The sequence below is a fragment of the Rhinoraja longicauda genome, chromosome 43 (assembly GCF_053455715.1).
Source record: "Rhinoraja longicauda isolate Sanriku21f chromosome 43, sRhiLon1.1, whole genome shotgun sequence".
Taxonomy (NCBI): Eukaryota; Metazoa; Chordata; class Chondrichthyes; order Rajiformes; family Arhynchobatidae; genus Rhinoraja; species Rhinoraja longicauda.
In genome coordinates this window covers 1,574,541-1,602,393 of record NC_135995.1, presented here as the reverse complement: position 1 = coordinate 1,602,393, position 27,853 = coordinate 1,574,541, and the positions used below count along the sequence as shown (strand labels likewise).

The following is a 27,853-nucleotide window of genomic DNA, read 5'->3' as shown; positions in this document are numbered from 1 at the left end:
ATAGTAAAGAGTTGAGTCTCCATCTATACACTGCCTGTTCTTTATCTGACATCGTAATTTTCATTAATAATGGTGAGTGATCCGATAACAATCTAGCCTTGTAATCTATTTGTATTATTCTACCGCTTAATTGAGCTGAAATCAAAAATAGATCTATTCTAGAATATGTATCATGTCTATTGGAGTAAAAAGAGTAATCTCTTTCCTTGGGATGGCTTTTCCTCCAAACATCTATTAAATTTAAACTTTCCATTAAATTCAAGGTTGTCTTCGCTGCTCTTGTCCTTGTCGTTGTCCTTGATGATCTATCCATTACTGGATCTAAACAAAAATTGAAATCTCCCCCTATCAATATATTTTCATGTGCTTCCGCTAGATTTAGAAAAGTATCCTGCACAAACTTCTCATCATCTGTATTTGGTGCATATATATTCATTAAAGTCCACAATTCTGAGAAAATTTGACAATGTACGATTATAAATCTACCTACTGGGTCACTTACAATATTTTGTATCTTAATTGGTAGCGTTTTCTTAAATAGGATCGCAACCCCTCTTGCTTTTGAATTAAAAGAAGATGCTACCAAACTTCCTACCCAATCTCTCTTTAACTTTTGATGTTCTTTTTCCGTTAGATGTGTTTCTTGTAAGAAAGCTATATCCACTTCCAATTTTTTCATCTGTGTTAAAATTCTCTTCCTTTTTATCGGTCCATTTAACCCATTCACATTATAACTTAAAAAATTTAATTTACTCTCCATTCAATCTTTTTTTTTTTTTTTCCCCTTCCTCCTTACCTTGTTACCTCTTTGAATATTTACGTTGTGCCGTATTTCAGTGTACTCCCTTCCATCGTCCAGGTACAAAAACAGATTAAAAGAAAAAAGAAAGAAAGAAAAGTAAACCCTCCCTCTAATGTTGTTAATAAATAAATTAACAACATTACCCCCCTCTATTATACGAGGTGTGGTCCACACCACACTTGTGCCCATGATTATGGTAGAGCATGCATATTCTCCAGCCCCCCCGATATTTCAAGTACTTCTAAAAATTAACTATCCTTAATACAATTGATCCCCTCTATAGTATACAAATCTTGTTAATAATCATTCATTCACGGATCTTCTTCACCAATTCTCGATGGCAATTCTTCAGCAAATTCTTGTGCTCTGACAAAGTCTTTGAAAAATTTATTTTCTCCAATGTTGATCATGATCTTCAAAGTAGCAGGATGCAGTAAAATGAACTTATATCCTTTCTTCCATAAAATATTTTTTGCCTTATTAAATTCTTTTTTCCTGCTCAACAAGACATTACTAATATCTGGGTAAAAAATTATTTTGGTACCTTCATACTCTATTGGTTTTCCCTGTCTTATATTCATTCCGACTGATTTGAGGACCAATTCTCTATCTCGGTATCTTAAGAATTTAATCAACACAGATCTTGGCTTTTGATTATTCGTAGGTTTCGGTCTTAGAGCCCTATGTGCTCTTTCTATTTCCATCGGTCCTTGTTTATCTATTCCAAGACTAGTCACTATCCAATCTTGAAAAAAATTGATTGGGTCTTCCCCCTCAACTCCCTCTGGCAAGCCAACAATTTTAACATTATTTCTCCTGCTGTAGTTTTCCAAGGCATCCAACTTTTCCACGATATTTTTGCTTTCAATTGTTGCAGCAGTAATACTATCTTCATTTCTTTCCATTCTGGATTTTAACAATTCGTTCTCCATTTCTATATTATCCACTCTGTTTATCACTGTTTGAAAGTCCCCCTCCATTTTTTTCAAAGTCTTATATATTTCGATATTGTCCTTATGAAGCTCCTTATTATCGTTATGCAGTTCCTTATTATCTATCCTCAATGCTTTCACTTCTTTTTCCATCACTTTGTAAGCTCCTTCAATTTTCATGAGCCTTTTAATAATTTCTTCAAACATCGCTTTAATTTTAATCTCTGAATCTTCTTGATCCCGTTCTTCCTTGTTTCCACTTTCACTGCTTGTTCCCTCATCTTCACTCGATTCCGAAACTTGAGCCTCTCGGCCACCAGAGGGCCATGCCTCTGCGCCTGCTGAGAGCTCCTCAAATCCAGGCCCCTGCTCCGTCGTGGCTGTAGGCCTACCTTCGATTTTCTTTCTTGATTCCCTCGGTGGATTTCTTGGCTTCAGTGGCAGCAGTGCTCCCTTCCTTTCTTTCTTGGGGGTCATCAGTACGTTCTTTATACTTTTAACTTTAAATTAAAGTACTTGAATTCTTTTAGTGCGTCTTTTTTTGGTAGTTTAGGGCTTTGTTCTCGGGAGTGCTGAAAAGTTATGTCTACTCAGCCAGACATTGGACACGCCCCCCAGGGGGGATCTTATAGAAGCATATAAGATCACGAGGGGAATAGATCGGGTAGATGCACAGAGTCTCTTGCCGAGAGTAGGGGAATCGTGGACCAGAGGACATAGATATAAGGTGAAGGGGAAAAGATTGAATAGGAATCTGAGGGGTGACTTTTTCATACAAAGGGTAGTTGGTGTATTGAACAAGCTGCCAGAGGATGTAGTTGAGGCAGGGACTATCCCAACGTTTAAGAAACAGTTGGACAGGTACATGGATAGGACAGGTTTGGAGGGATATGGGCCAATGCGGGCAGGTGGGACAAGTGCAGATGGTGCCTGTTGGCTGGTGTGGGCAAAAGGGCCTGTTTCCACACTATCACCCTAAGACTCTAACTCTCGTCAGAAAGAGGAGAACTTCCTCAAACTAGACATACCTTGCGGAGATTTCACAGTGGAGCAGACGAAATGTGTAGGAAGGAACTGCAGACGCTGGTTTAAACCGAAGATAGACACAAAATGCTGGAGTAACTCAGCGGGTCAGGCAGCGTCTCTGCAGAACGTGGACAGGTACAAAGTGCCGGAGTAACTCAGGGGGTCAGGCAGCATCTCCGCAGAACCTGGACAGGTACAAAGTGCCGGAGTAACTCAGTGGATCGGGCAGCATCTTTGGAGAGAAGGAATGGGTGACGTTTCGGGTCGAGACCCTTCATCAGACTGGTTACATTTGTATTTCAATCGAGCCATTTACAGTGTATTGATACATAATAAGGGAATAACGTTTAGTGCAAGGTAAAGCCAGCAAAGTCCAATCAAGGATAGTCCGAGGGTCACCAATGAGGTGGATAGTAGTTCAGGACAGCTCTCTGGTTGTGGTAGGATGGTTCAAAGTGTTCAAGGTTTATAGACACAAAGTGCTGGAGTAACTCAGTGGGACAGATAGCTTCTCTAGGGAATGTAGACAGGTACAAAGTGCTGGAGTAACTCAGCGGGTCAGGCAGCATCTCTGTGGAGAACATGGACAGGTACAAAGTGCTGGAGTAACTCAGCGGGTCAGACAGCATCTCTGGAGAACGTGGACAGGTACATAGTGCTGGAGTAACTCAGTGGGCCAGGCAGCATCTGTGGAGAGAAGGAATGGGTGACTTTTAGAAACATAGAAACATGGAAAATAGGTGCAGGAGGAGGCCATTTGGCACTTTGAGCCAGCACCGCCATTCATTGTGATCATGGCTGATCATCAACAATCAGTAACCTGTGCCTGCTTTCTCCCCATATGCCTTGATTCCACTAGCCCCTAGAGCTCTATCGTAAGGGCCTGTCCCACTTAGGCGATTTTAAGGCGACTGCCGGTGACTAGGCTGTCGCCGACAGTTCGCCAGGGTGTCGCGTGCATGATCGTGAGGAGTCTTCCAAGAATCGTAGTGGATCTCAGCGCGTCGCTGGGAAATCATCCAGAGTGAAATTTCTCGGCCAAAGCTGGCTTGCCGCCAGGTACCGTTGCTTATTGCGGGCGCTGTCGCATGCTGTCCCCAGGTTTGCTAGTTTCTCCTAGATGCATTTAGAAGCACATAATATTAAAATCATTTCAAGTAAAGTCATTTCAAGATACCATAAAATACTTGTGTTTAACCAATTTATTTACTGTCAGGACATTTGACAGGTAGATTGGAGGCGACAGTTTCACGGTCAGGTAAGCGTGGGAATTTTCGCAATGTTTATGGCCATCAGCGATCACATTTAAAGTAGGCTCCCAACCCAGATATGCAACCCAGAAACCAGATATGCATCTCCCGTACATTTTCAAAGAATGCTCACACACTTTTCACAAAAATCCATGTAACCACTTTTAAAATTAAATTTCTTAATACCTCCATTAGTAAACTGGAAGTCAATCCAGTTTATGTCTTGTCACCGTGAAGCTTGGTTTTTAAGTAACCCATACAAGATATTATAGTTGAAAACTCTCAAATACTTACCGACTTGTCAGTGATTTCAGCGAAAATTAGGACGCCGGAGAAGCATTAACAGCGTGGGAATTTCGCGATGTTTCCAAAGACGGTGTAATCTCGACCTGACTCAGCATTGTCGTGGTCATTGACGTCGGATAAAATAAAATGTTGGCGTTCTGCTACGACTTTGACAGTCGCCTGAAAAATTGCCTAAGTGGGACATGCCCTTAACTCTCTTTTAAATTAATCCAGTGAATTGGCCTCCACTGCCTTCTGTGGCAGAGAATTCCACAAATTTCAGGGTGAAGAAAGTTTTTTCTCACCTTAGTTTTAAATGGCCACCCCTTTGTTCTTAGACTTTGTGGCCCCTGGTTCTGGACTCCCCCAACATTGGGAACATTTTTCCTGCATCTAGCTGGTCCAGTCCTTTTATAATTTTATACGTCTCCATATGATACATAGAAACATAGAAAATAGGTGCCATTTGGCCCTCCGAGCCTGCACTGCCATTCAATATGATCATGGCTGATCATCCAGCTCAGTAACCTGTACCTGCCTTCTCTCCATACCCCCTGATCCCTTTAGTCACAAGGGCCACATCTAGCTCCCTCTTAAATATAGCCAATGAACTGGCCTCAACTACCTTCTTTGGCAGAGAATTCCACAGACTCACCACTCTCTGTGTGAAGAAAAGTTTTCTCATCTCGGTCCTAAAAGACTTCCCCCTTATCCTTAAACTGTGACCCCTTGTTTTGGACTTCCCCAAAATCGGGAACAATCTTCCCGCATCTAGCCTCTCAAACCCCTTAAGAATTTTATATGCTTCTATAAGATCCCCCCTCAGTCTTCTAAATTCCAGCGAGTATAAGCCTAGTCTATCCAGTCTTTCTTCATATGAAAGTCCTGCCATCCCAGGGATCAATCTGGTGAACCTTCTCTGTACTCCCTCTAGGGCTAGAATGTCTTTCCTCAGATTAGGAGACCAAAACTGTACACAATACTCCAGGTGCGGTCTCACCAAGGCCCTGTACAACTGCAGCAGAACCTCCCTGCTCCTATACTCAAATCCTCTTGCTATGAATGCTAACATACCATTCGCTTTCTTTACTGCCTGCTGCACCTACATGCTTGCTTTCAATGACTGGTGCACCATGACACCCAGGTCACGTTGCATCTCCCCTTTTCCTAATTGGCCACCATTCAGGTAATACTCTGCTTTCCTGTTCTTGCCGCCAATGTGGATAACCTCACATTTATCCACATTATATTGCATCTGCCATGCATTTGCCCACTCGCCTAATCCTTCTCATCCTTCTAAATTCCAGTGAATACAAGCCCAGTCTTTCCAATCTTTCCTCATATGACAGTCCCGCCAACCCGGGGATTACCCTGGTGAACCTACGCTCCACTCCCTCAATAGCAAGAAATGTCCTTCCTCAAATTAGGAGACCAAAACTGCGCACAATACTCCAGATGTGGTCACACCAGGGCCCTATAAAGGTCAAGACCCTTCTTCAGACTGGTTACATTCGTCCTTCATCTTTTCTCTCCATATTCTCCTGGTTGGCATGTGGAATTCTGCCGTGTTAACTCAAGTTTAAACCGTTCGCCTTTAGACGCGCCGCAGAATCTCTCCATCTCTTCCCCCAGCAACGTGAACAATTACGAGGTCAGTGTAAAGGAAGGAAACTCTGCAGCGATCCTATGCTCCGTCCAGAGTTTCCCAGCGTCCAACCTGACCTGGCGACATCTCGGTGTCACGCTGAGCACAACACGTTCCAGCAACGAGCTGTGGTTGAAAATCCTTCGGGTGACACCGCGGGACGCTGGGGACTATCAGTGTGTGGCGGAGAATGAACACGGGACAGGGGAGGGGACTGTGACCCACGTCGTAGAATGTGAGTAGACACACGGTCATGTCTCTCTGAACATCAATGAGCAGTTAGTGGAATATATCATGTATTGCAGGGACATTATTGTACATCTGCCTCTCTCCCACACTCTCTCTCCTATTGTAAGATGAAGAGGCTTAAATAATACTGGACCAAGTGGACCCGTTGGGCCCATTCCTCACAGAGGGGGAACAGGGAAAGGGAGAGGGTGTCACTGAGTGAGCCGTGGACCCAAAGCCTCTCCTGTATTGGTGTAGCACTCTCAACCCCACCCCCCCCACTCAATCCCCCTTAACCCCCCTCCTCCTCTCACAGACCCACTCCATCCCCTCTACCCCACCCCCACTTGCTCCTCCCCTGCCCCCATCCCCATTCCCCCCAGCCCTGCCTCCACCCTATTCCCCCCTCCTCACCGCTATTCACCCCTCCCCTCACCTCCACTCGGCCCCCCCTCCTCCCCCCACACCCACTTTCCCTGCCCGCACCCCACTGTCGCCCCCATCCCAATCATCCCTCCTCCCCACCCACTCTCCCCCACCCCCACTCTGCCCTCCTCCCCAGCCCCACTCTGCCCTCCTCCCCAGCCCCACTCTGCCCTCCTCCCCAGCCCCACTCTGCCCTCCTCCCCAGCCCCACTCTGCCCTCCTCCCCAGCCCTACTCTCCCCCTCCCCCTCACCCCCACCCCCACTCTCTCCTCCCACCCTCCCCCTCCCTCCCACTCTCTCCTCCCCTACCCCCACTCTGCCCTCCTCCCCAGCCCCACTCTGCCCTCCTCCCCAGCCCCACTCTCCCCCTCACCCCCACCCCCACTCTCTCCTCCCACCCTCCCCCTCCCCCCCACCTCTCTCCTCCCCTACCCCCACTCTCACTTTCCCCCACCCACCTTTCCCCACAACCCCCCTTTCCCCCATTCTCTCCTCCTCCAGCCCCATTCTCACTGTCGCCCACCCCCCCTTTCCCCACCACCCGCCCTCTTTCCTCCTCCACTCTCTCCTTCCCCACCCCCTCCTCCCCCAGTCTCTCCTCCCCCCACCCTCACCCCCCTCCTACCCCCACCCTTCCCTCCACCCACTTGGCCCCCACGTCCACTCCCCTCCATGGAGCTGTTGGCGGCGAAAGCCATTTACCGAGCGTACAGGGAGGAGGAGGGAGTGCCGGACTACTCGAGGCTAGCAGAATCAAGGCGAATGGGGATAAGTTGGGTACAGGTTACTGATTGTGGATGATCTGCCATGATCACAATGAATGGCGGTGCTGGCTCGAAGGGCCAAATGGCCTCCTCCTGCACCTATTTTCTATGTTTCTATAAAGGAACAGCAGGAAGTGAAGAAAGCTAATGGCATGTTGACCTTCATAACGAGAGAATTTCAGTATAGGTTCTTCTGCAGTTGTATAGGGCCCTGGTAAGACCGGACCTGGAGTATTGTGTACAGCTTTGGTATCCTAATTTGAGGAAGGACATCCTTGTAATTGAGGCAGTGCAGCGTAGGTTCACGAGATTGATCCCTGGGATGGCGGGACTGTCATATGAGGATAGATTGAAAAGACTAGGCTTGTATTTACTGGTTTAGAAGGATGAGAGGGGACCTTATAGAGACATAAAATTATAAAATGACTGCACAAGCTAGATGCAGGAAAAATGTTCCCAATGTTTTGGGAGTCCAGAACCCGGGGCCACTGTCTTAGAATAAAGGGGAGGCCATTTAAAACTGAGGTGAGAAGGAACAGTTTTACCCAGAGAGTTGTAAATTTGTGGAATTCTCTGCCACAGAGGGCAGTGGAGGCCAAATCACTGGATGGATTTAAGAGAGAGTTAGATAGAGTTCTGGGGGCTAGTGGAATCAAAGGATATGGGGAGAAGGCAGGCACGGGTTACTGATTGTGGATGATCAGACATGATCACAATGAATGGCGAGCTGGCTTGAAGGGCTGAATGGCCTCCTCCTGCATCTATTTTTATGTTTCTATGTTCTAGGCCATTGTTAGTTGTTTGTTGGGTGAAAATGAGAAGCTTGTGCGACTTGGGTGGGAGAGGGATAGAGAGAGAGAGGGAATGCCGGGGCTACCTGAGGTGAGAGAAATCAATATTCATACCACTGGGCTGTACGCTGCCCAAGTGAAATTATGAGATGCTGCTCCTCCAATTTGCATTTTGCCTGTTCAGTTGTAGTCACCCTGCTACAGGAAAGACGTCATTAAGCTGGAAAGAGTGCAGAGAAGATTTTCTCTGGAGCACAGGAGACTGAGGGGTGGGTGATCTTAGAGAGGAGAATTAGGATAGGGTGATCGAGAACCAGAAGGTAGAAGGGAATAAATTAATAGGAACCTGAGGGGCAACTTTTTAACAGAAAGGGTGGTTGGTATCTGGGAACGAACTGCCAGAGGATGTAGTTGAAGTTGTTCAATAACAACATTTGGACAGGTACATGGATAGGAAAGGTTCAGAGATAAATGGACCAAATGGGACTTGCTTAGATGAGATGTGCCGAAGGGCCTGTTTCCGTGCTGTGCCACTGCACGACTCTGAAACAATGAAGGGTTAGGATGGAGTGAATGTGGGCAGAGTGTGAGGAAGAGCAGAACTGGAGGCCATCAGCAGTAAACAGCCGTTGGGACCTCAGAGGGACATGGCTTTGCTCAGGGAGAGGTGAGTGGTGGACTCACTGCTCTCGGTGCGGGTTGAGGGCACAGTAGAAGTAGATTTAGAGGGAGGTGGGACATTCTGAGAGATGAGGAAAGTAGGGACAGCAGGACAAGACGGGCCGAATGGCCTGTTATGTAATTCCAGTGTAATCCAATGGAGAGCTGCATGCTGGAGAATCTCTTTCGCTGCTTGGTCTGGGGTTAAGTTGTGGTGTCTGTGTCTCGGAGCTGGGCTTTCACCGACTCCTTTCTCCACCCCTCGGTATGTGGCTGTGACAGGACTGGGAAATACGTCGTGGCCGTGATTGTTCTTGCCGTCGTCCTTGGTGTCGTCATCACCGCCGCAATCTTCTGGGCAGCGCGATGTCGCGGCAAACGAGGTGCGAGACGATCTGGAAAATGTCCGAATGTCTTCACTGGCATTTACTCATGAGAGAGAGAGAGTGAGAGAGAGCGAGAGAGGGAGAGAGAGAGAGAGCGAGAGAGGGAGAGAGAGAGGTGGTACCCACTGCGTCAGCCTGAAATCAGGGCCCTCTCCAACTAGGGGTGCCAACTATCTCACTCCCAAATAAGGGACAAGGTGATGTCACCGCCCCGCGCCACGCGTGACCTCACCCAGCCAGTGGCCACGTGCTCCCGCTCCATCAATAGCGGCCGTCCGTGACGGAAGGCGGGTTGCTATGGAACCATCGTTAGGTGGCGCCTGGGCCTCCGGACCTACACTGTCCGGACCTACACTGTCCGGACCTATAGCGGCCCAGGCGCCTACACTGTCCGGACCTACACTGTCCAGACCTATAGCGGCCCAGGTGCCTACACTGTCCGGGCCTACACTGTCCGGACCTACACTGTCCAGACCTATAGCGGCCCAGGCGCCTACACTGTCCGGGCCTACACTGTCCGGACCTACACTGTCCAGACCTATAGCGGCCCAGGCGCCTACACTGTCCGGGCCTACACTGTCCAGGCATACAGTGTCCGGGCCTACACTGTCCAGGCATACAGTGTCCGGGCCTACAGCGTCCGGGCCTACAGCGTCCGGGCCTACAGTTTCCGGGCCTACAGCGCCCCCCGGTCCTAACACGGGACAAGGGCGGTCCCGTACGGGACAAACCAATTTTGCCCAAAATACGGGATGTCCCTGCTAATACAGGACAGTTGGCAACCCTACACATAACCCCCCTCCCCATTGCTACCACTGTGTTTGGAAGAGGGGCAGCACAGATTGCCCAAGTATCCTGGAGCTGATATTTATACCTCATCCACATCAGCAAAACAACATCATCTGGGAACAATCTCAGTGCTGCCCACAATCCCATTCACTCTCATTGTCCACAAGCCCCATGGGCACAAACCCATCCCCATTCACTCCACACTCCCCATGGTAACAAACCCATCCCCATTCACTCCACACTCCCCATGGTAACAAACCCATCCCCATTCACTCCACACTCCCCATGGTAACAAACCCATCCCCATTCACTCCACACTTCCCACAAACGCAAACCCATCCCCATTCCCTCCCTCCACACTCCCCATGGACACAAACCCCTCCCCATTCACTCCCCACTCCCCATGGACTGAAAATGCCACCCCATTGCCTCTCACTATCCACACTCCCAAGGGACCCATCTCCTCCCCATTCCCTCCCACTACACTACACATGGACTGAAACTCTCTCCCATTCCCCACACTCCCAATGGACCCAACCTCCTTCCCATTCCCTCCCACCACCCACAACTTCCCATTCTCTCCCTCTGCCCACACACTCCACAGACCCGAACCCTTCCCTATTCCCTCCCCCACACTCCCCAAGCACCGGCGGTCACGGTGGCTTAGCGGTAGAGTTGCTGCCTTACAGCGAATGCAGCGCCGGAGACCCGGGTTCAATCCCAACTGTAGGTACTCTCTGTGCGGAGTTTGTACGTTCTCCCCGTGACCTGCGTGGGTTCGCTCCGTGATCTTCGGTTTCTTCCCACACTCCAAAGACGTGCAGGTTTGTAGGTAAATTGGTTTGGTAAATGTAAAAATTTGTCACTAGTGTGTATAGGATAGTGTTAATGTGTGGGGATCGCTGGTCGTTAATGGACCCGATGGGCCGAAGGGCCTGTTTCTGCGCTGTATCTCTAAACTAAACCCAAACTCCTCCCCAAACTCTAGCCACTGCTCATCAAACCAAACTCATCAGGAATTTTCTCACTCTGAATAATTACAGTGGGAGAAAAGGTGAATAAGGTCATGTGATAGGAGTAGAAATAGGCCATTTGGCCCATCAAGTCTACTCTGCCATTCAATCATGGCTGATCTATCCCTCCTAACCCCATTCTCCTGCCTTCTCCCCGTAACCTCTGACACCCGCACTGATCAATGGGAAGAGACATGGAAAGGAGGAGAAATAGGGAAATGGAAGGTGTGTGTCAGAGAATTAATGTGGGAGGGAGGGAGGGGATGAGGGAGGGAGGGAGGGAGGGATTGAGGCACGATGGTGTGAAAGAGGTTGAATGAGGAAGATGGATACGGGGAAAGAATGATGAAAAGAATGAGGAAGAGTGAGAGGGAGAGAGAAGGATGAATGAAGGAATTCCAGAAGAAAGAGAGATCGGAGACAGGCAAAGAGCAAAGTGAGCGGTCTGAATGAAATTTTGTCTTCCAGAAAGTTCCGTGGCACAGCCGAAGGAGCAGAGAGCTGAAGATGGGCCGGTGGAGTCGCCCTATCAGGTTGGCACTGTTGTGGCAAAGAGGCAGGTCGGCGTTTGTCTCCTTGTTGTCCCTCCACACCAGCACTGCCCCTCAGATACTAACTCCATGACCGCGGCCATCTGCACCTCACGCTGCCTCGGCAAGGCCAGCAGCATAATCAAGGACCAGTCTCACCCCGGCCACTCCCTCTTCTCCCCTCTCCCATCGGGCAAGAGGTACAGAAGTGTGAAAACGCACTCCTCCTGATTCAGGGACAGTTTCTTCCCGGCTGTTATCAGGCAACTGAACCATCCTACCACAACCAGAGAGCAGTCCTGAACTACTATCTACCTCATTGGTGACCCTCGGAGTATCCTTGCTGGCTTTACCTTGCACTAAACGTTATTCCCTTATCATGCGTCAATACACAGTAAATGGCTCGATTGTCATCATGCATTGTCTTTCCGCTGACTGGTTAGCACGAAACAAAAGCCTTTCACCGTACCTCAGTACTCGTGACAATAAACTAAACGGAGCTAAATTCTCTCCCCCCTCCCAGTGTCGGGCACCAACCACCTCCCCCACTCCTGCCCACCGAACCCACGCCTCCCAAATCACCGTCCCCACCCCCCCGTCACCGTCTGCCCCAGGATACTGACCCCCGCACCCACCACCACCACACTGAATCCTTACGTCACATCCCACTCTGCCCACTGAGACTGGCCCACGGTGTTCATAAGTGATGGGAGCAGAATTAGTCCATTCGGCCCATCAAGTCCACTCTGCCGTTCAGTCATGGCTGATCTATGTCTCACTCCTAACCCCATTCTCCTGCCTTCTCCCCGTAACCCCTGACACCTGCACTAGTCAAGAAATAATTTAATATGTCCACTGACTTGGCCTCCACAGCCGTCTGAGGCAATTATTCCCACAGATTCACCACCCTCTGACAAAAGAAATTCCTCCTCATCTCGTTCCTGAAGGAACGTCCTTTAATTATGAGGCTGTGGCCTCTGGTCCCAGAATCCCCCACTAGTGGAAACATCCTCGTACCCCACTCCCCCGCTCCATCCCGTTCCACGTACTGAACATCACCAACCCTGTCCCTGCCCCACTCCCCCGCAGCTAGAACATTATCCTGTGCCTCCACACCCCAACATTCACTCCCCTGTAAACCCCCCCTCCCCCTTAGCTCAGTGAAAGTCCATCCACCCCCAGACTGTGTAAACAACTCTGTCCCCTACACCCCTCCCTGTCTCTGTAACCCCCTCCCCTCCGGCCCCTACACCCCTCCCTGTCTCTGTAACCCCCTCCCCTCCGGCCCCTACACCCCTCCCTGTCTCTGTAACCCCCTCCCCTCCGGACCCGACACCGTGGGCTGTTTATTCTGTTCCTGTAACCGGTGTTTCTCTCCTCACAGGAGCTGCGTCTCGGCGAGCGGGATCTGTACAGCGACCTCAACCTCAGACACAAATGAGCCGCTGCTCAACCCCTCTCAGTGTGTACCCTGCCTCCGCCCACTTTTTCTGTTGTTTCTCTCTGCCCATCTCTCTCTCTCTCTCTCTCTCTCTCTCTCTCTCTCTTCCCTCACTTTCTCCAACCAACCTCCCTTCCATTGACTTAAGGAGACGAACAGGGAAAGTTTTCTTTACACAGAGAGTGGGTGTCCAGAACGTGCTGTCAGGGGGGCACGGTGACGCAGTGGTAGAGTCGCTGCCTTACAGCGAATGCAGCGCCGGAGACCCGGCTTCGATCACAACTAAGGGGGCTGTCTGTACGGAGTTTGTACGTTCTCCCCGTGACCTGTGTAGGTTCTCTCCGGTTTACTCCGACACTCCAAAGACGTACAGGTTTGTAGGTTAATTGCTTGGTAAATGTAAAAAGTGTCCCTAGCGTGTGTATGATAGTGATAGTGTGTGGGGATCGCTGGTCGGCGCAAACTCGGTGGGCCGAAGGGCCTGTTTCTGCGCTGTATCTATAAACTAAATTAAGCTAAAAGGTGGTGGTGGAAGCAGACACCAGTAGTGACATTTAAGAAGCTTTTTACGTGGATATGGAGGGATACGAGTTGTTCAGGTAGAGATTAGTTTAACTTGGTATCATGTTCAGCACGGGCATTGTGGGCCAAAGGGCCTGTTCCTGTGTGGCACTGTTCCACGTTCTATGACTGCATGCGTCTCCACAGACGCTGCCTGACCCGCTGAGAGTTGCAGCATTTAGTGTTTTTATTTCAGATTTCCAGAGTCTGCAGTTTGTTGATGTCTGATTTGCATCTTATTCAGAGTTTAATCCCCAGCTGGGGTAGCCCCAGTGGCCCACAGACCGTACCCCATCCAGCAGCGCTCCCTGTTCACACACGGGACGCCAGCCAACACAGCAGAGCCTCAGTGACCCAGATACTGACCCGTCGGGGTGACCGAGAAATCCGTGCCGGGTTATAGCAGTTTCACTGTGTGTGGGAGGGGAAAGGGGCAAGTCAAGAATTTAGGGCCAGAATGATCTGCAAAGTGGCACAGAGTCAGAGAGCATCGTTACTGCTCCCTCCTCCTCTCCCCCGTGTACTGTCACTCCCACTCCCCCTCTCTCTGTGCACTGTTACCCCCACTCCCCCTCTCCCCCTGTTCTGTTACTCACTGCCCCTCTCCCCCTGTACTGTTATTGTGGGAAGAACTGACCTGTTGTGTCTTGTGATGAACATGGGCAGCACGGTACTGTGGGAATAGTGCGACACGGTAGCTCGGCGGTAGAGTTGCTGCCTCACAGCTTCTGCGGTGAGGAAGAGACCGTGTACCATTTGTACTTGCAGTGTGAGAGGTTGCAGCCCGTGTTCGAGTGTCTAAAGGGGCTGCTCCCCAAGTTTTGGCTCCATTTTAGTCCTGTGCTCCTGATATTTGGGCACCCGGTACAGAGGGGGGGAGGGTCGGGAGGGACGGTGGGGTCTCCCTGTCGGTCTGCTCCTGGGCCTGACCAAGTTGGCCATTTGCGGGTCCAGGCAGCGGTAGTCGACGGCCGCACCGGGGTCGGCTGCCTGCCCCTCTTCCGGGCCAACGTCCGTGCCCGCGTGTCCCTGGAGAGGGAACACGTGGTGTCCACGGGGCCGCTGGAGGCCTTCCGTAAACGCTGGTTGCCGCGGGACGTCGAGTGTATTATTGATAAAGTTGGCAATGTATTAGTTTGATGTTTGTTTGTAAACTGCCAATATCGGCAGCCTTTGATCGTGTTACCATTTTGTGTTTGTTTTGTTTTCTGAATAAAAGCTTTTGTATATATTTTTAAAAAGAGACCCAGGTTTGATCCTGACTACAGGTGCTGTCTGTACGGGGTTTATACGCTATCTCCGTGACCGCGTGGGTTTTCTCCGGGTGCTCCGGTTTCCTCCCACACTCCAAAAACGTGCAGGTTTGTAGGTTAACTGGCTGCAGTAAATTGCCCCTCATGGTGTAGGATAGTGCTTGTGTGTGGGGTGATACATGGTGATCGCTGGTCAGCGTGGACTCGTTGAGACAAAGGGCCTGTTTCCACGCTCCATCTCTAAAGCCTAAAATAAAGATAATAATAATAATAATAATGCATTACATTTACATAGCGCTTTTCAAACACTCAAAGACGCTTTACAGGGATTTCTAGAACATAGAGAAGTGAATAGATAAATAAGTAAACGAACAGAGAAAGGAGACAGAAGGTGAGGTGACCTTCAGTGGTTGAAGGCAGTGCTGAAGAGGTGAGACTTCAGTGATGTTTTGAATGTGGTGAGTGAGGAGGAGTCTCTGACGGTTTGTGGTAGTGAGTTCCATAGGGTGGGAGCAGCGATGGAGAAAGCCCTGTCCCCCCAGGATCTGAGTTTGGTCCGGATGTGGGGGGATAGGAGATTGGGAGTAGCAGAGCGGAGGGTGCAGGTGGGAGTGTGCCTGTGGAGGTCGTCAGTCAGGTAGGATGGGGCCAGGTTATGGAGGGCTTTGTAGGTCATGAGGAAGATTTGTACTGGATTCTCTGGGGGATGGGGAGCCAGTGGAGTTTGTAAAGGACGGGGGTGATATGGTCACGGATCGGGGAGTGGGTGAGTAGACGGGCAGCGGAGTTTTGAATGTATTGAAGTTTACTGATGATTTTTGAGGGTGAGCCATAGAGGAGGCTGTTGCAGTAGTCCAGACGGGAGGTGATGAAGGCGTGGATGAGGGTTTCTGCAGCTGTGGAGGAGAGGGATGGACGGAGACGGGCGATGTTTTTGAGGTGGAAGAAGGCTGTCTTTGTGATGTGTTTGTCGAAGGAGAGGGTTTGATCAAAGATGATTCCAAGATTCCGGATGTGAGGTGAGGTGGATACTGGGAGACCATCAATATTGAGGATGACGTTTTGGGTGGATTTGGTGAGTGTTTTTGGACCAATGATGATGATTTCAGATTTGTTGCAGTTGAGTTTGAGGAAATTTGATTGAAGCCAAGATTTTATTTCAGTGATGCAGTTTGTCAGTGTAGAGTGTGTGGTGGTGGAGATTGACTTGGTGGAGATGAGGAGCTGGATATCATCGGCGAAGCAGTGGAAGTGAAGCTTCCTATTAGTGCAAGAATAAACTGTTTAAATGTTGGGATAGTCCCTGCCTCAACTACCTCCTCTGGCAGCTTGTTCCACACATCCGTGGGCTGAATGGCCTAATTCTGCTCCTATCACTTATGACCTTTGTCAGCTTGACGGCAGTTGAATCCAATCCCCTCCATTAGAGTCGGAAGACGGGTCCCGACCCGAAACGTCACCTATCCATGTCCCCCACAGATGCTGCCTGACCCGCTGAGTTACTCCAGCGCTGTGTTTTTTATTTGTAATCCAGCATCTGCAGTTCCTTGTGTCTCCCCTCCATTTCCTGACCCTGCCCTCGCCCTCCCGCCCGCACTCACCAGGGTCCCACACACACACGCACTCGTCGCCCACCGCGGGAACCTCACGGCGGCCGGAGGAGCAGGGACCACGTCACAAGCGCATCGGACACAGACTGGGGAAACAGCTTGCATGAGCCGCGTGTGTATTGATGCAGCGCTGCAGAGGGTGAAGCCGGCCGGCTGAACAAAGAGCATAAATACTGGACGGTGCATGTGTGCAGGCGCTGCAGCGGCAGGGGTGGAGAGCCGAGCGCTGGGAAGGTTTGGTGATGAGGCAGGAGGGGATTACACAGTGACCAGCGCCGTGCGTCCACTGAGCCGCTGCACTTCCCATCAGCAACAACAGGGAACATGATGCACGGAGCTCCCAGGAGTTGATGCAACCGCCATTAAACATACTCCAATCACATTGATTTACAACACAATTACTTTAATAACATGAGAATAACATGAACAGATTTAGCCGGGACAACGCGGGTGCTGGTCAATTGCCTCACACAGAAATATTTTAAATACAACGCAGAATAATACAAATTAAAACACATTTCGGGTCTCAAACCTCCGTTAAATAAATTACATCAACCAACACAACCAACGATTCAATTTACAAACTCACCTTCTGCTTATACTTCGAACAACACTTTAAACGTTCAAACTCCAGTGTCAGCATTTTACTGATCACCGCTTCAAGAAATCTCACAGGAATAAAGTGAAACCTGCAGGGACCAGCAGTTTGATCAAAGTAACCGGAGCAATGAGCCCACGGCACAGAACGGTTCTCCTGACTTGCAGCAACAATAAAAGTGGCTGGTTTATCAATCGCCATGTTGATGAACTCAGTGCGAGAACCAGACTGCATCACAACAGCACAGTCAGAATATCCCAGTGGGGGCAGTCTATCCCAGTCGGAAGATGCAGTCTGGAGAGGGTAGGACATGCGGCAATGATACCCGTCCCTGGTCCCCAATTCACACAGGGAGTGGGAACCACGGACCCATCCCTTATACCCCAGACTTCCCCACACAAAGCATCACCATAAAGAGGGAAATACAGCAAGTGCCAATATTGATACTGACTGGAAACATAAATAATTACTCAACGTAATTCAAAAGGAAATAATTGAAATAATAAAAAATAAAATAATATAAAGGAAATGATAACACTGACAATTGGTGACCTTTTACTGTTCTACACAGGCTCTCAGGTGAACAGTGAAAGCTGCTGTGTCCTTAAAAACATTCCCACACACGGGGAACGTTTCACGGCAGGTGTGAGCTTTCTGCTGATTGCAGATTGCTGATTCCGGTGTGGGTCCGCTGGTGTAGGTGGAGGTTCCCTGCCTGTGCAAAGCTCTTCCCACAGACAGAACATGTGTGCGGCCTCTCTCCTGTGTGGGTCCGCTGGTGTAGGTGGAGATGCTCTGCCCGTGCAAAGCCCTTCCCACAGACAGAACATGTGTACGGCCTCTCTCCGGTGTGGGTCCGCTGGTGTAGGTGGAGGCTCCCTGAGTGTGCAAAGCTCTTCCCACAAACAGAACATGTGTATGGCCTCTCTCCGGTGTGGGTCCGCTGGTGTTGGTGTAGGTTCCCTGCCAGTGCAAAGCCCTTCCCACAGACAGAACATGTGTACGGCCTCTCTCCGGTGTGGGTCCGCTGGTGTCGGTGGAGGTGCCCTGCCCATGCAAAGCCCTTCCCGCAGACAGAACATGTGTACGGCCTCTCTCCGGTGTGGGTCCGCTGGTGTCGGTGAAGGTTCCCTGCCCGCGTGAAACACTTCCCACATTCTGCACATTCATGCTGTCTCTCCGTTATTCGTCCTGGAATATCACTTGACTTCCCTATTGCCCTCCTTCCGTCAGATGGTGTGAGCGGACTCTGCTCACGTTTACTTTGTGGATCAGTGTCCACTCTGGGGGAAGAAGGTTGACCAGCTGGCGATGGTCTGGAGGCTTCAGGATGCCTTCTTAAGTGCCTTGTAAGGTACTCCGTCGTGGTGAATGCTATAGTGCAGTGAGGGCAGGGGTGACAGTCTCCTTGGGTCACGCCGTCTACCGCTGGAGAAGGAAACAGAAATGATCACTTTCAGCAAAAAATCCACGCTCTGATTTGGAAGACAGATTAGTAAATGCGTCAGTGTTAATGGAGCTGCTCGGAGATGTTAATTGAAATAATTTACAGGCGTGACTAGTGAAAGATTGTGGGGAGGAGGGAGTTATCAATCACCAAATGATTCTGTTAAAGACTCGAGGGGGATGGATTCTGTCTTTAATATCCCCCAAGGAACAAGGTACACGTCAGTAAGTTTTTAAGAATTCTTCTAACCCAGTGTGATAACTGGCTTGTTAAAATGGGCAAGTGAAAAGCAAAGTGCAGATGTCAAATAACATCATGAGCTGGGAGTTGCTGAGGACGACAGCAGGGCAAAGGGGCTGACTGCATCTCTGTAAATGCTCAGTGATTCAGCGTGAGTTGCTCCAAGGATGTTTTGAATAAAATCAGTGCATCCACAAAGTTTTTGTGCTTCTGACATCTGCGACATCATTCAGCACAATTCTCTGCACTTCACTATTCTGCAAATTTCTCATCCTTACTACAACTGCTGCTTTGTTTTTGATCATAGTTCTGACGTGCCACTTTAAACACCCGTAATTATTTTACAGTAAATTAGTTAAAGTTTGATTGTGTTGAACAATCCCTGTTCCAGGCGAACACTGGCCCTATCCCTGACCTCTATATCCGTCACATTGACAAGTGCATCGGTACTACCTCCTGCACCCATCCAGAACTCATGGACTTCATTAACTTCACCACCAATTTCCATCCTGCACTCAAATTCACTTGGACCATCTTTGACACCACCCTCGCCTTTCTTGATCTCAGTCTCCATCACAGGCTGACATCTATTACAAACCCACTGACAGTCCACAACTACCTTGTCTACACTTCTTCCCACCCAGCTTCCTGCAAAGACTCCAATGGCTGCCGTGTTGAACCGTATGAATATTTATAAACATCAAGAGAAAAATCATGACCATGGAATATAAGTTTGCATTTAGTAATACCAAGCATGATGTAATGCAGAGTATGTTAAACAGTGCTGTAGTGCATGGAGTCAACTCCAAAAAAAGTGTTTTGAAGGATAAAAGTAACAGTTTATTATGTGAACTTATGAAGCATTTGTAACAAGGCAGATGAATTAAGAGCATTGACATAGGTGCAGGAGTAAGCCATTCGGCCCTTCGAGCCAGCACCACCATTCAATGTGATCATGGCTAATCATCCACAATCAGTTCCCTGTTCCTGCCTTCTCCCCATATCCCTCGATTCCGCTAGCCCCAAGAGCTCTATCTAACTCTCTTTTGAATGCAGCCAGTGAATTGGCCTCCACTGCCTTTTGAGGCAGAGAATTCCACAAATTCACAACTCTGGGTGAAAATGTTTTTCCTCATCTCGGTTCTAAATGGTCTACCCCTTATTCTTAAACTGTGGTCCCTGGTTTTGGACTCCCCAACATCATAGAAACATCTAAAATAGGTGGAGGCCATTTGGCCCTTCACAGTGCTCATGGCTGATCATCCACAATCATTGACCTGTACCTGCCGTCTCCCCATATCTCTGGATTCCACTAGCTCCAAGAGCTCTACCGAACTCTTAAATTCATTCAGTGAATTGGCCTCCACTGCCTGCTGTGGCAGAGAATTCTACAAATTCACAACTCTCCGGGTGAAAAAGTTTCTTCTCACCTCAGTTTTAAATGACCTCCCCTTTATTCTTAGAATGTGTCCCCTGGTTCTGGACTCCCCCAACATTGGGAACATTTTCCCTGCATCTGCCTTGTCCAGTCCCTTTATAATTTTACGTCTCTGTAAGATCCCCTCTCATCATTCTAAACTCCAGTGAATATAACCATAGTCTTTCCAATCTTTCCTCATATGACAGTCCCTCCATCCCAGGGATTAACCTCGTGAATCTACACTGCACTGCCTAAATAGCAAGGACGTCCTACCTCAACTTAGGAGACAAAAACGGCACACAATACTCCAGATGTGGTCTCACCAGGGCCCTATACAACTGCATAAAGACCTCTTTACTCTTATACTCAAATCCTGTTGTTATGAAGGCCAACATGCCATAAGCTTTCTTCACAGCCTGCTGTACCTGCACGCTTACTTTCAGTAACTGGTGTACAAGGATACCAAGGTCTCGTTGCAATTCCCCTTTACCTAATCTGACACCATTGATATAATAATCTGCTTCCTTATTTTTGCCGCCAAAGTGGATAACCTCAGTTATCTACATTATACTGCATCTGCCATGCATCTGCCCACTCACTCAACCCGTCCAATTCACCTAGCAACCTCCTAACATTATCCTCACAGTTCCCACTGTCGCTCAGCTTTGTGTCATCCGCAAACGTGCTAGTGTTACTTCTACTTCCATCATCCAAATTACTTATATTATAAATAGTTGCGGCCCCAGCACTGAGCCTTACGGCACTCCACTCTCCACTGCCTGCCATTCTGAAAAGGACCCGTTTATTCCTACTCTTTGCTTCCTGTCTGCCAACCAATTCTCTATCCATGTCCATACCCTACCCCCAATGCAGTGTGATTTAATTTTGCTCACCAACCTCCCGTGTGGTACCTAATCAAACAACGGCTTTCTGAAAGTCTAGAAACACTACATCCACTTGCTCTCCTTCATCCATTTTACTTGTCACATCCTCAAAAAATTCCAGATGATTAGTCAAGCAGGATTTCCCCTTCATAAATCCATGCTGACTTGGACCAATCCTTTTACCACTATCCAGATGTGCCGTTATTACCTATTTAATAATTGACTCTAGCATCTTCCCCACCACCGATGGCAGGTTAACTGGTCTATAATTCCCCGTTTCCTCTCTCGCTCCTTTCTTGAAAAGTGGGATAACATTAGCTACCCTCCAATCCACAGGAACTGATCCTGAATATATTGAACATTGGAAAATAATCACTAATGCGTCCATGATTTCTAGAGCCACCTCCTTGAGTACCCTGGGATGCAGACCATCAGGCCTGGGGATTTATCAGCCTTCAGTCCCATCAGTCTACCCAAACCTATTTCTCGCCCAATGCAAATTTCTTTTAGTTCCTCTGACTCCCTTGATACACTGTCCACTAGTGCATCTGGAAGATTGTTAGTGCCTTCATTAGTGAAGGCAGGTCCAAAGTACCTGTTCAAATCTTCCGCCATTTCCTTGTTACCCATAATAATTTCACCCGTTTCTGCCTTCAAGGGACCCACATTTGCCTTTACTAATCTTTTTCTCTTAACATACCTAAAGTAGCTTTTACTATCCTTCTTTATATTCTTGGCCAGCTTCGCTTCCTACCTCATCTTTTCAGCCCGTATTGCCCTTTTTGCCGTCTTCTGTTGTCCTTTGAAAGTTGCCCACTCCTCTGGCTTCCCGCTATTCTTTGTTATCTTATACATCTTTTCTTTTCGTTTTATTCCATCTCTAACTTCCCTTGTCAGCTACGGTTGCCTCCTACTCCCGTTAGAATCTATCTTCGCCTTTGGAATGAAATGATCCTGCATCTTCTGGATTATGCCCAGAAATACCTGCCATTGCTGTTCCACCGTCATTCCTGCTAGGATCCCTTTCTATTTCACCTTGGCCAGCTCTTCTCTCATGCCTTCATAGTCCCCTTTGTTCAACTGCAACACTGACACTTCTGATTTAACCTTCTCCCGCTCAAATTGCATATTAAAACTAATTATATTACAGTCACTACCTCCAAGCGGTTCCTTTACCTTGAGTTCCCTTATTAAATCTGGTTCAATGGACAACACGAAATCCAGAATTGCCTTCTCCCTGGTAGGCTCCAATACAAGCTGTTCAAAGAATCCATCTTGGAGGCAATCTACAAACTCCCTTTCTTGGGGTCCTGTATCATACTGATTTTCCCAGTCTGCCTGCATATTGAAATCTCTTTAACCACCCTAGCATTACCTTTGTTACATGCCAATATTAACTCCTGATGCAACTTGCACCCTATATCCAGGCTACTGTACCTTTCCTTGCCAATTTTAACTCCTGATGCAACTTGCACCCTATAACTATGCAAAAAGAAAAGAGATTTAATAAAGTATACAATGTAGAAAAGTAATTGCATGGTTTGTATCTAAACTGCACTTTACCAAATGCAAGACAAGGTTGAGTTGGCCAGACTAATATAATTTTACATGAGTGCAACTGTGATGAACAGATTTGGCTCAGGGAATCATGTGATGGAATAAGAGAGAAGGTTAATCAAAAATGTCAAAGAAAGAGAGCATTTCACAAAAGGGAAATCAAATATTTGTGTTGTCAAATTCAATCTTCAAATAGAAAGGAAAACAATGCTGAATTCGTGGGAAAATGAATTTGAAACTGAAATGAGTCTGAAAACATTCTATCCAAGATGAATGCTGGTAATCCCAGCAAGTCAGAGAAGAATTATGGAAATAAAAACAGTGTTAGCATCTCACATTGAAGTTCCAACAAAGGGTCTTCCTCCTCAAACATTAGTTGTGTTTCTCTTTCCACAGATGATGCTGGATATCTTGTGCAACATGACAGAATTAACTGGTAGCTTTGCAATAAAGAATCCTTTGGGACTCCTTGTTTAAATGACAGGAACGTACATTGATCTTATGAGTGATGAAGTGAAAACAGAACATAGAGAATTATATTAAGTCATTTACTGATATATTAAGGTCAGATTGCTTAGATTAGGAGATTAGATGGAAAGTTATGACAGTTGGCAAATAGACATCTTCAAAGACATCTTAGAGCAAGGCACCTGCAATGTTTCCAAGATTATTGCTGACAAGAAGGTAGATGGCAAAATAACTCACAAAATGACATAGATGCCCACAGTTACCAGGAAAGTGCCTACATAAATTGGACATGAACCACACTTTCTTTAAACAGTCACTGTCAGTTTACCGGGGAATCAATGTCAGATTCCAATGTCTGACAAAATTCCAGAAGTTAACATCAAATGTTACGGAAAGTACCAGTGATTAATGTTAAAAGAAAAAAATTCTTCTTGAGTGAACACAATTTTGTGCTCTTGAACCAAAGCCCGCATTGTTCCACCATTGCACTGGCTACCAATGCACCATGCCATCACTTCAATGCTCCTAATGAAATATGGTTGCTTTGAATAAATAAATTGGTTCCTTTGGACATACACAGGTAATCGTCATTACGGAGCTCCTGTTCTTTTGTATAGATGATCCTCTTTTTATTTCGTAAATTATAAATTATTTTGTCTGTCTGTTTGGTCGTTTCCTCGCTTGTAGATCCCAAAACTGAAAAAAGAAAACCAAAAATAACCTAATTACATTGTTTCAAGTCAGGTAAGTGGTTGAACTGTAAAATATGGAAGTTAGTTACATAATATGCAACATGTTCTATGAATTGAATTGAATTGACATGGTGGTTGTCAGATGGTCATTATATCATCTCCATCATTTACTGGAATGCACAGGAGTTACTCATTTTGAGTTTTACTTTTACAAACAGAATTACCTGTTGCTCTTTTGATTGTTTTCATCAACACTGTGCCTTCCTTCGTTTCCTCAGCGGCTCCTCCCAAATCTCTTTTGCCCTCCCCTGTAATGACCTGTAAAGAGACATTTTGGTGCAACCTGTGATTCATAAGGACACAAATAGATTGGCTCTACTTCTTCTCGATTATTTCTTCCATCGCATTATTAACTTGGATAATCAAATAAGCTACTAATAAAAGCAGTAACTGCCTTGTGTGCAATATTTCAGTGAACTCTCGTCTTTCATATTCTATTCTAAAAGGAAGTTTGATATTGTCAGCAAATATGGGAAAATGTGGGAACAATTGTTCCTCTTTCAACAATAAAAACTTATTTGCGAATGTTAGCACCTGACTCCAACAGCAGTGACGAAGATTTGTCTAAAAAGCAGTCATTTCTATCTTGTAGAAAATAAAATGCCAATGTAGAGCCACTCTGTTAATTCTCACTTGTCCTTTATCCTGGGAATAATTTCTGTTCTTACCTTTACGACGGGCTTTCTTTTCGTATTCTTGCCTTTTGTATTCTTAAAAGGATGCCTAAAGATTCTGACTCCTTAGGAAAAAAAGTGCCACATCAGTGCTGCTTTGGAAAAGCACAGACTGTATCTCAATAGTTTGGCAATTCTGGATATATCTAATGTTTTAGAGTTAAAAATGGAAGCAACATATCTCAAAATTAAAAATTAGGAAAAGTAAATTTACATTTCATAAATAACACATTGGGAAAAACATTTCCAATTTAACAAGTATCCTACCACTCCAAAGATAAGAATAAAATCACCCTTGCACCAGATTCCATAGGCTAATGGCCAAATTGATTAGAATCAATTATAGTTGAAAATCTGCATTTAATATTTCAAAGATTTAAATTACGTTTTGCATTTTTTGTCAGAAGTTTAGGTGTCGAATCCTCATCTGATTCGCTAGATTCGTAGACTTGGGTTTGACGCCTTCTCCTCCGATTTGTCATGAATTCTGGCTTTGGTACATCCAATCCTGTGAAAAATAAAAATGCTCATCATCTGTTATGGCCAACTTCAAGTATTTATCTTCACTGAACTTAACAGTGCAAATATCTGTGGAAATATCACTTTGCAATGTTATCATTATTTCCTCCAGAGTATTCATGCTATTATTCAATTGTCACGTCTATTTGACAAAGACAGCAAACAACCTTACAATTATTTTTCAGAGTTAAAGAAAAATCAACCAGCATGAAGAGTATGACGGATGAGAATGTGTATATTTCCAGGTCAGAAATCGCAATGACCACAGATCTATTTAGTTTTCATGTGGGAAAAAAAAATTCATGTCAGCATGCATCATTAGAAAAGGGCAAAAAGGGGAAAAAAAGTGGACAAAATTTTGTACAAACCAACAGCAAGCATGGCTTCATAATTCCGCTTCAAATTCTTATAACGGAGCTTCTCCCAGTCACTTATTTCTTCAAACTCTTCCTTGGAAAAATAGCCAGCAATGTCTTTGAACTTGTCAGCATCCTGGAAAAACAAACATTGTATCTGATTCACTTTGGTGCATAATCTGTAATCATCAGATATTAATTCCAAAACAGATTTGAAAATATCATTTAAAAAATTTAATACAGGACAATTCCAGGATAAAGAATCACAACTTAAAATTAAAGGGTAACTTCTTCAGGACAGAAATTAGATATTTCTTCACTCAGAATATAGTGAGTTTTTTTCTACGGTTGAAAGAAATCAGCTGTTAATTACATTCCAGCAAGATCAACACATTATTGATTCCAAGAAGTAATAAACCATATCACAGTAAGAGAGGAAACTGCATTTAGAGTGCAGGTCTGGCGTGATCTGCCTGAAAGGTCCAGACCCAAAATGTTGCCTGTCAAGATTCAAGATCGCAACTTCCAGCCAACAGACATCAGTGTCTACATTTCTGGCAATGAAGACAGTGACAATCATGGACTTCCCCCACACTGAAGTCAGGAGAAGCACACAGTGGCTCCTGCAAAAACACTATTGTAAAAAAAAAAAATTGCCCGAGATAATAATCAGCAAGCCAGGCAGCATCTGTGGAGGTAGAAACGGAGTGAATATTTCAGGTTAATATTCTTTCCTCACAGCTGGGGAAAGTTGCCAGATGGAGACAGACAACTAGAAGGATGAGGGAGATGGTCTGAATGGCCTCCCAGATCAATATTAATGTCAGTGATCCACTCCAGAGCCCAGGGAGCTCATCCACTCCTCATTGACACCAATTCCTGGGGTTGGGATGGTCTGAGAAGGAGCAGCAGCATTTTCCCCGTTCCCAGGCCCCTGAGAGGACATTTATCCGACATCTTCTGCCCACTCTCCATGTCAAAGCTCCCTGGAGTCTCACCTCTGAGCCCTGCATCCCAGACATGGTCTCGTCTCCTTCAGCAGCACCTCGGTCTCCCTTCCTGAGCTCAGCCACTCACTTCACAGCTCACCTCGACTAAATCTCACCTCGGCAACACCCCACCTCGACGAAACCCCACCTCGACGAAACCCCACCTCGACGAAACCCCACCTCGACTAAACCCACCATCACTAAACCCCACCTCGGCTAAACCTGACACCTCGACTAAATCCTCGCCTTGACTAAACTTTACCTCACTAAACGTCGCCCCTCAACTAAACACACCTCACTACTATATTTCACCTCACACCTAAACCCCTCACCTCCACTAAACCTCACACCTCACGACTAATCTTCTTCTCACTCTTAAACCTCGCCTCGACTAAACCTCACCTCGACTAAACTTTTGCCTCGACTAAACTTTAACTCAAACCTCACTAAACCCTACCTCACTAAACCGCCTTGGCTAAACCCCACCTCACTTCAACTAAACCTCACCTTGTCTAAACCTCGCCTCAACTAAATCTCAATTAACTAAATTTCACTAAACCTCAAAACTCACTGAATCTCTCCTCACTAAACTGCACAAGACTAAACTTTACCTCAACTAAACCTCCCGCCTCACGACTAAACTTCACCTCAACTAAACCTCACCTCAACCCAAACCTCACCTTGACTCAACCCCACACCTTAACAAAACCCTCACCTCCACTAAACTTTACCTCACTAAACCTCACCTCACTAAACCGCCTTGGCTAAACCCCACCTCACCTCAACTAAACCTCCCACCTCACGACTAAAATTTACCTCAACTAAACCTCACCTCGTCTAAACCTTACCTCAACTAAATCTCAATTAACTAAATTTCATTAATGTGCAAAACTCACTGAATGTCACCTCACTAAACTGAGCAAAAATAAACTTTACCTCAACTAAACCTCCCACCTCACCACTAAACTCCACCACACCACTAAACACCACTAAACTCCACCTCACACCTAATCCCCGCCTCAACTAATCGCCGCCTCTCTCCCGCTATTTATCCCAGGGAGCTTTGACATGGAGAGTCCCCCCCCGCTCGCTCTGCCTCTCGCAGTGTAATCAGTGTTGTGGGGAACAGTGTGTGTGATGATACCATTAAAATGCAGAATATGTCTCATCTATCAATTCACAGATTTTTGTTATTTTTCTTTTAAAATGATTTCTGCAAGTTTCTGCCCACTAAAATGGCGTCATGACGTACTACGGTTTTTATGGTCGAGTGGTCAACCTTGTTCCTCTAGTATCTTTGGTTGAGGTAAAGTTCAGTGGAGGCTAGGATTGGGTGTGAGGTGACGTTTAGTTGAGGCTGGGGTTAGTCGAGGAGTGGGGTTTGGTCGAGGCGAGGGGTTTGGTCGAGGCGAGGGGCTTGGTCGAGGCGAGGGGCTTGGTCGAGGCGAGGGGCTTGGTCGAGGCGAGGGGCTTGGTTGATGCGAGAAACAGGATGATTAAACCACCAGGGACAGGACGATTGAACTACCACTCTACCAGGGACAGAGCTATTAAAC

General features: G+C 46.9%; 2 protein-coding genes across 3 annotated transcripts in view; one reads left to right on the top strand and one right to left on the bottom strand.

The window, feature by feature from the left end:
* The window catches only part of LOC144612169 (sialic acid-binding Ig-like lectin 8), a 44,804-nt gene extending 30,405 nt beyond the window's left edge, over window positions 1-14,399 (top strand). Inside the window, exons 7-10 of one of the 2 annotated variants that reach the window (XM_078431733.1) lie at window positions 5,928-6,175; window positions 9,093-9,193; window positions 11,467-11,531; window positions 12,913-14,399. In XM_078431733.1, the coding sequence (XP_078287859.1) occupies window positions 5,928-5,935 (8 nt within the window). In that variant the 3' untranslated portion in view covers window positions 5,936-6,175; window positions 9,093-9,193; window positions 11,467-11,531; window positions 12,913-14,399. The remainder of the gene's footprint in view (window positions 1-5,927; window positions 6,176-9,092; window positions 9,194-11,466; window positions 11,532-12,912) is intronic. The other variant, XM_078431734.1, reaches the window with a different exon arrangement.
* A 2,668-nt stretch (window positions 14,400-17,067) lies between these two features.
* Window positions 17,068-26,330, bottom strand: LOC144612137 (uncharacterized). Its single transcript, XM_078431696.1, has 4 exons — window positions 26,307-26,330; window positions 23,924-24,017; window positions 23,584-23,703; window positions 17,068-18,419 (listed from the first exon to the last, which is right to left on the bottom strand). Exons 1-4 carry the CDS (start codon window positions 26,328-26,330, stop codon window positions 17,626-17,628), a joined length of 1,032 nt encoding a protein of 343 aa, XP_078287822.1. The 3' UTR covers window positions 17,068-17,625.
* Between the last annotated feature and the right edge of the window lie 1,523 nt (window positions 26,331-27,853).

Excerpts from the sequence above, each read along its gene's own strand:
- LOC144612137 (XM_078431696.1), bottom strand. The coding sequence starts at position 26,330 with ATGTCTGGGATGCAGGGCTCAGAG. Across the intron at positions 24,018-26,306 it reads CTGGGATGCAGGGCTCAGAG|GTCATTACAGGGGAGGGCAA; the intron begins GTGAGACTCCAG and ends GTCTCTTTACAG. Across the intron at positions 23,704-23,923 it reads AACAATCAAAAGAGCAACAG|TTTTGGGATCTACAAGCGAG; the intron begins GTAATTCTGTTT and ends TTCTTTTTTCAG.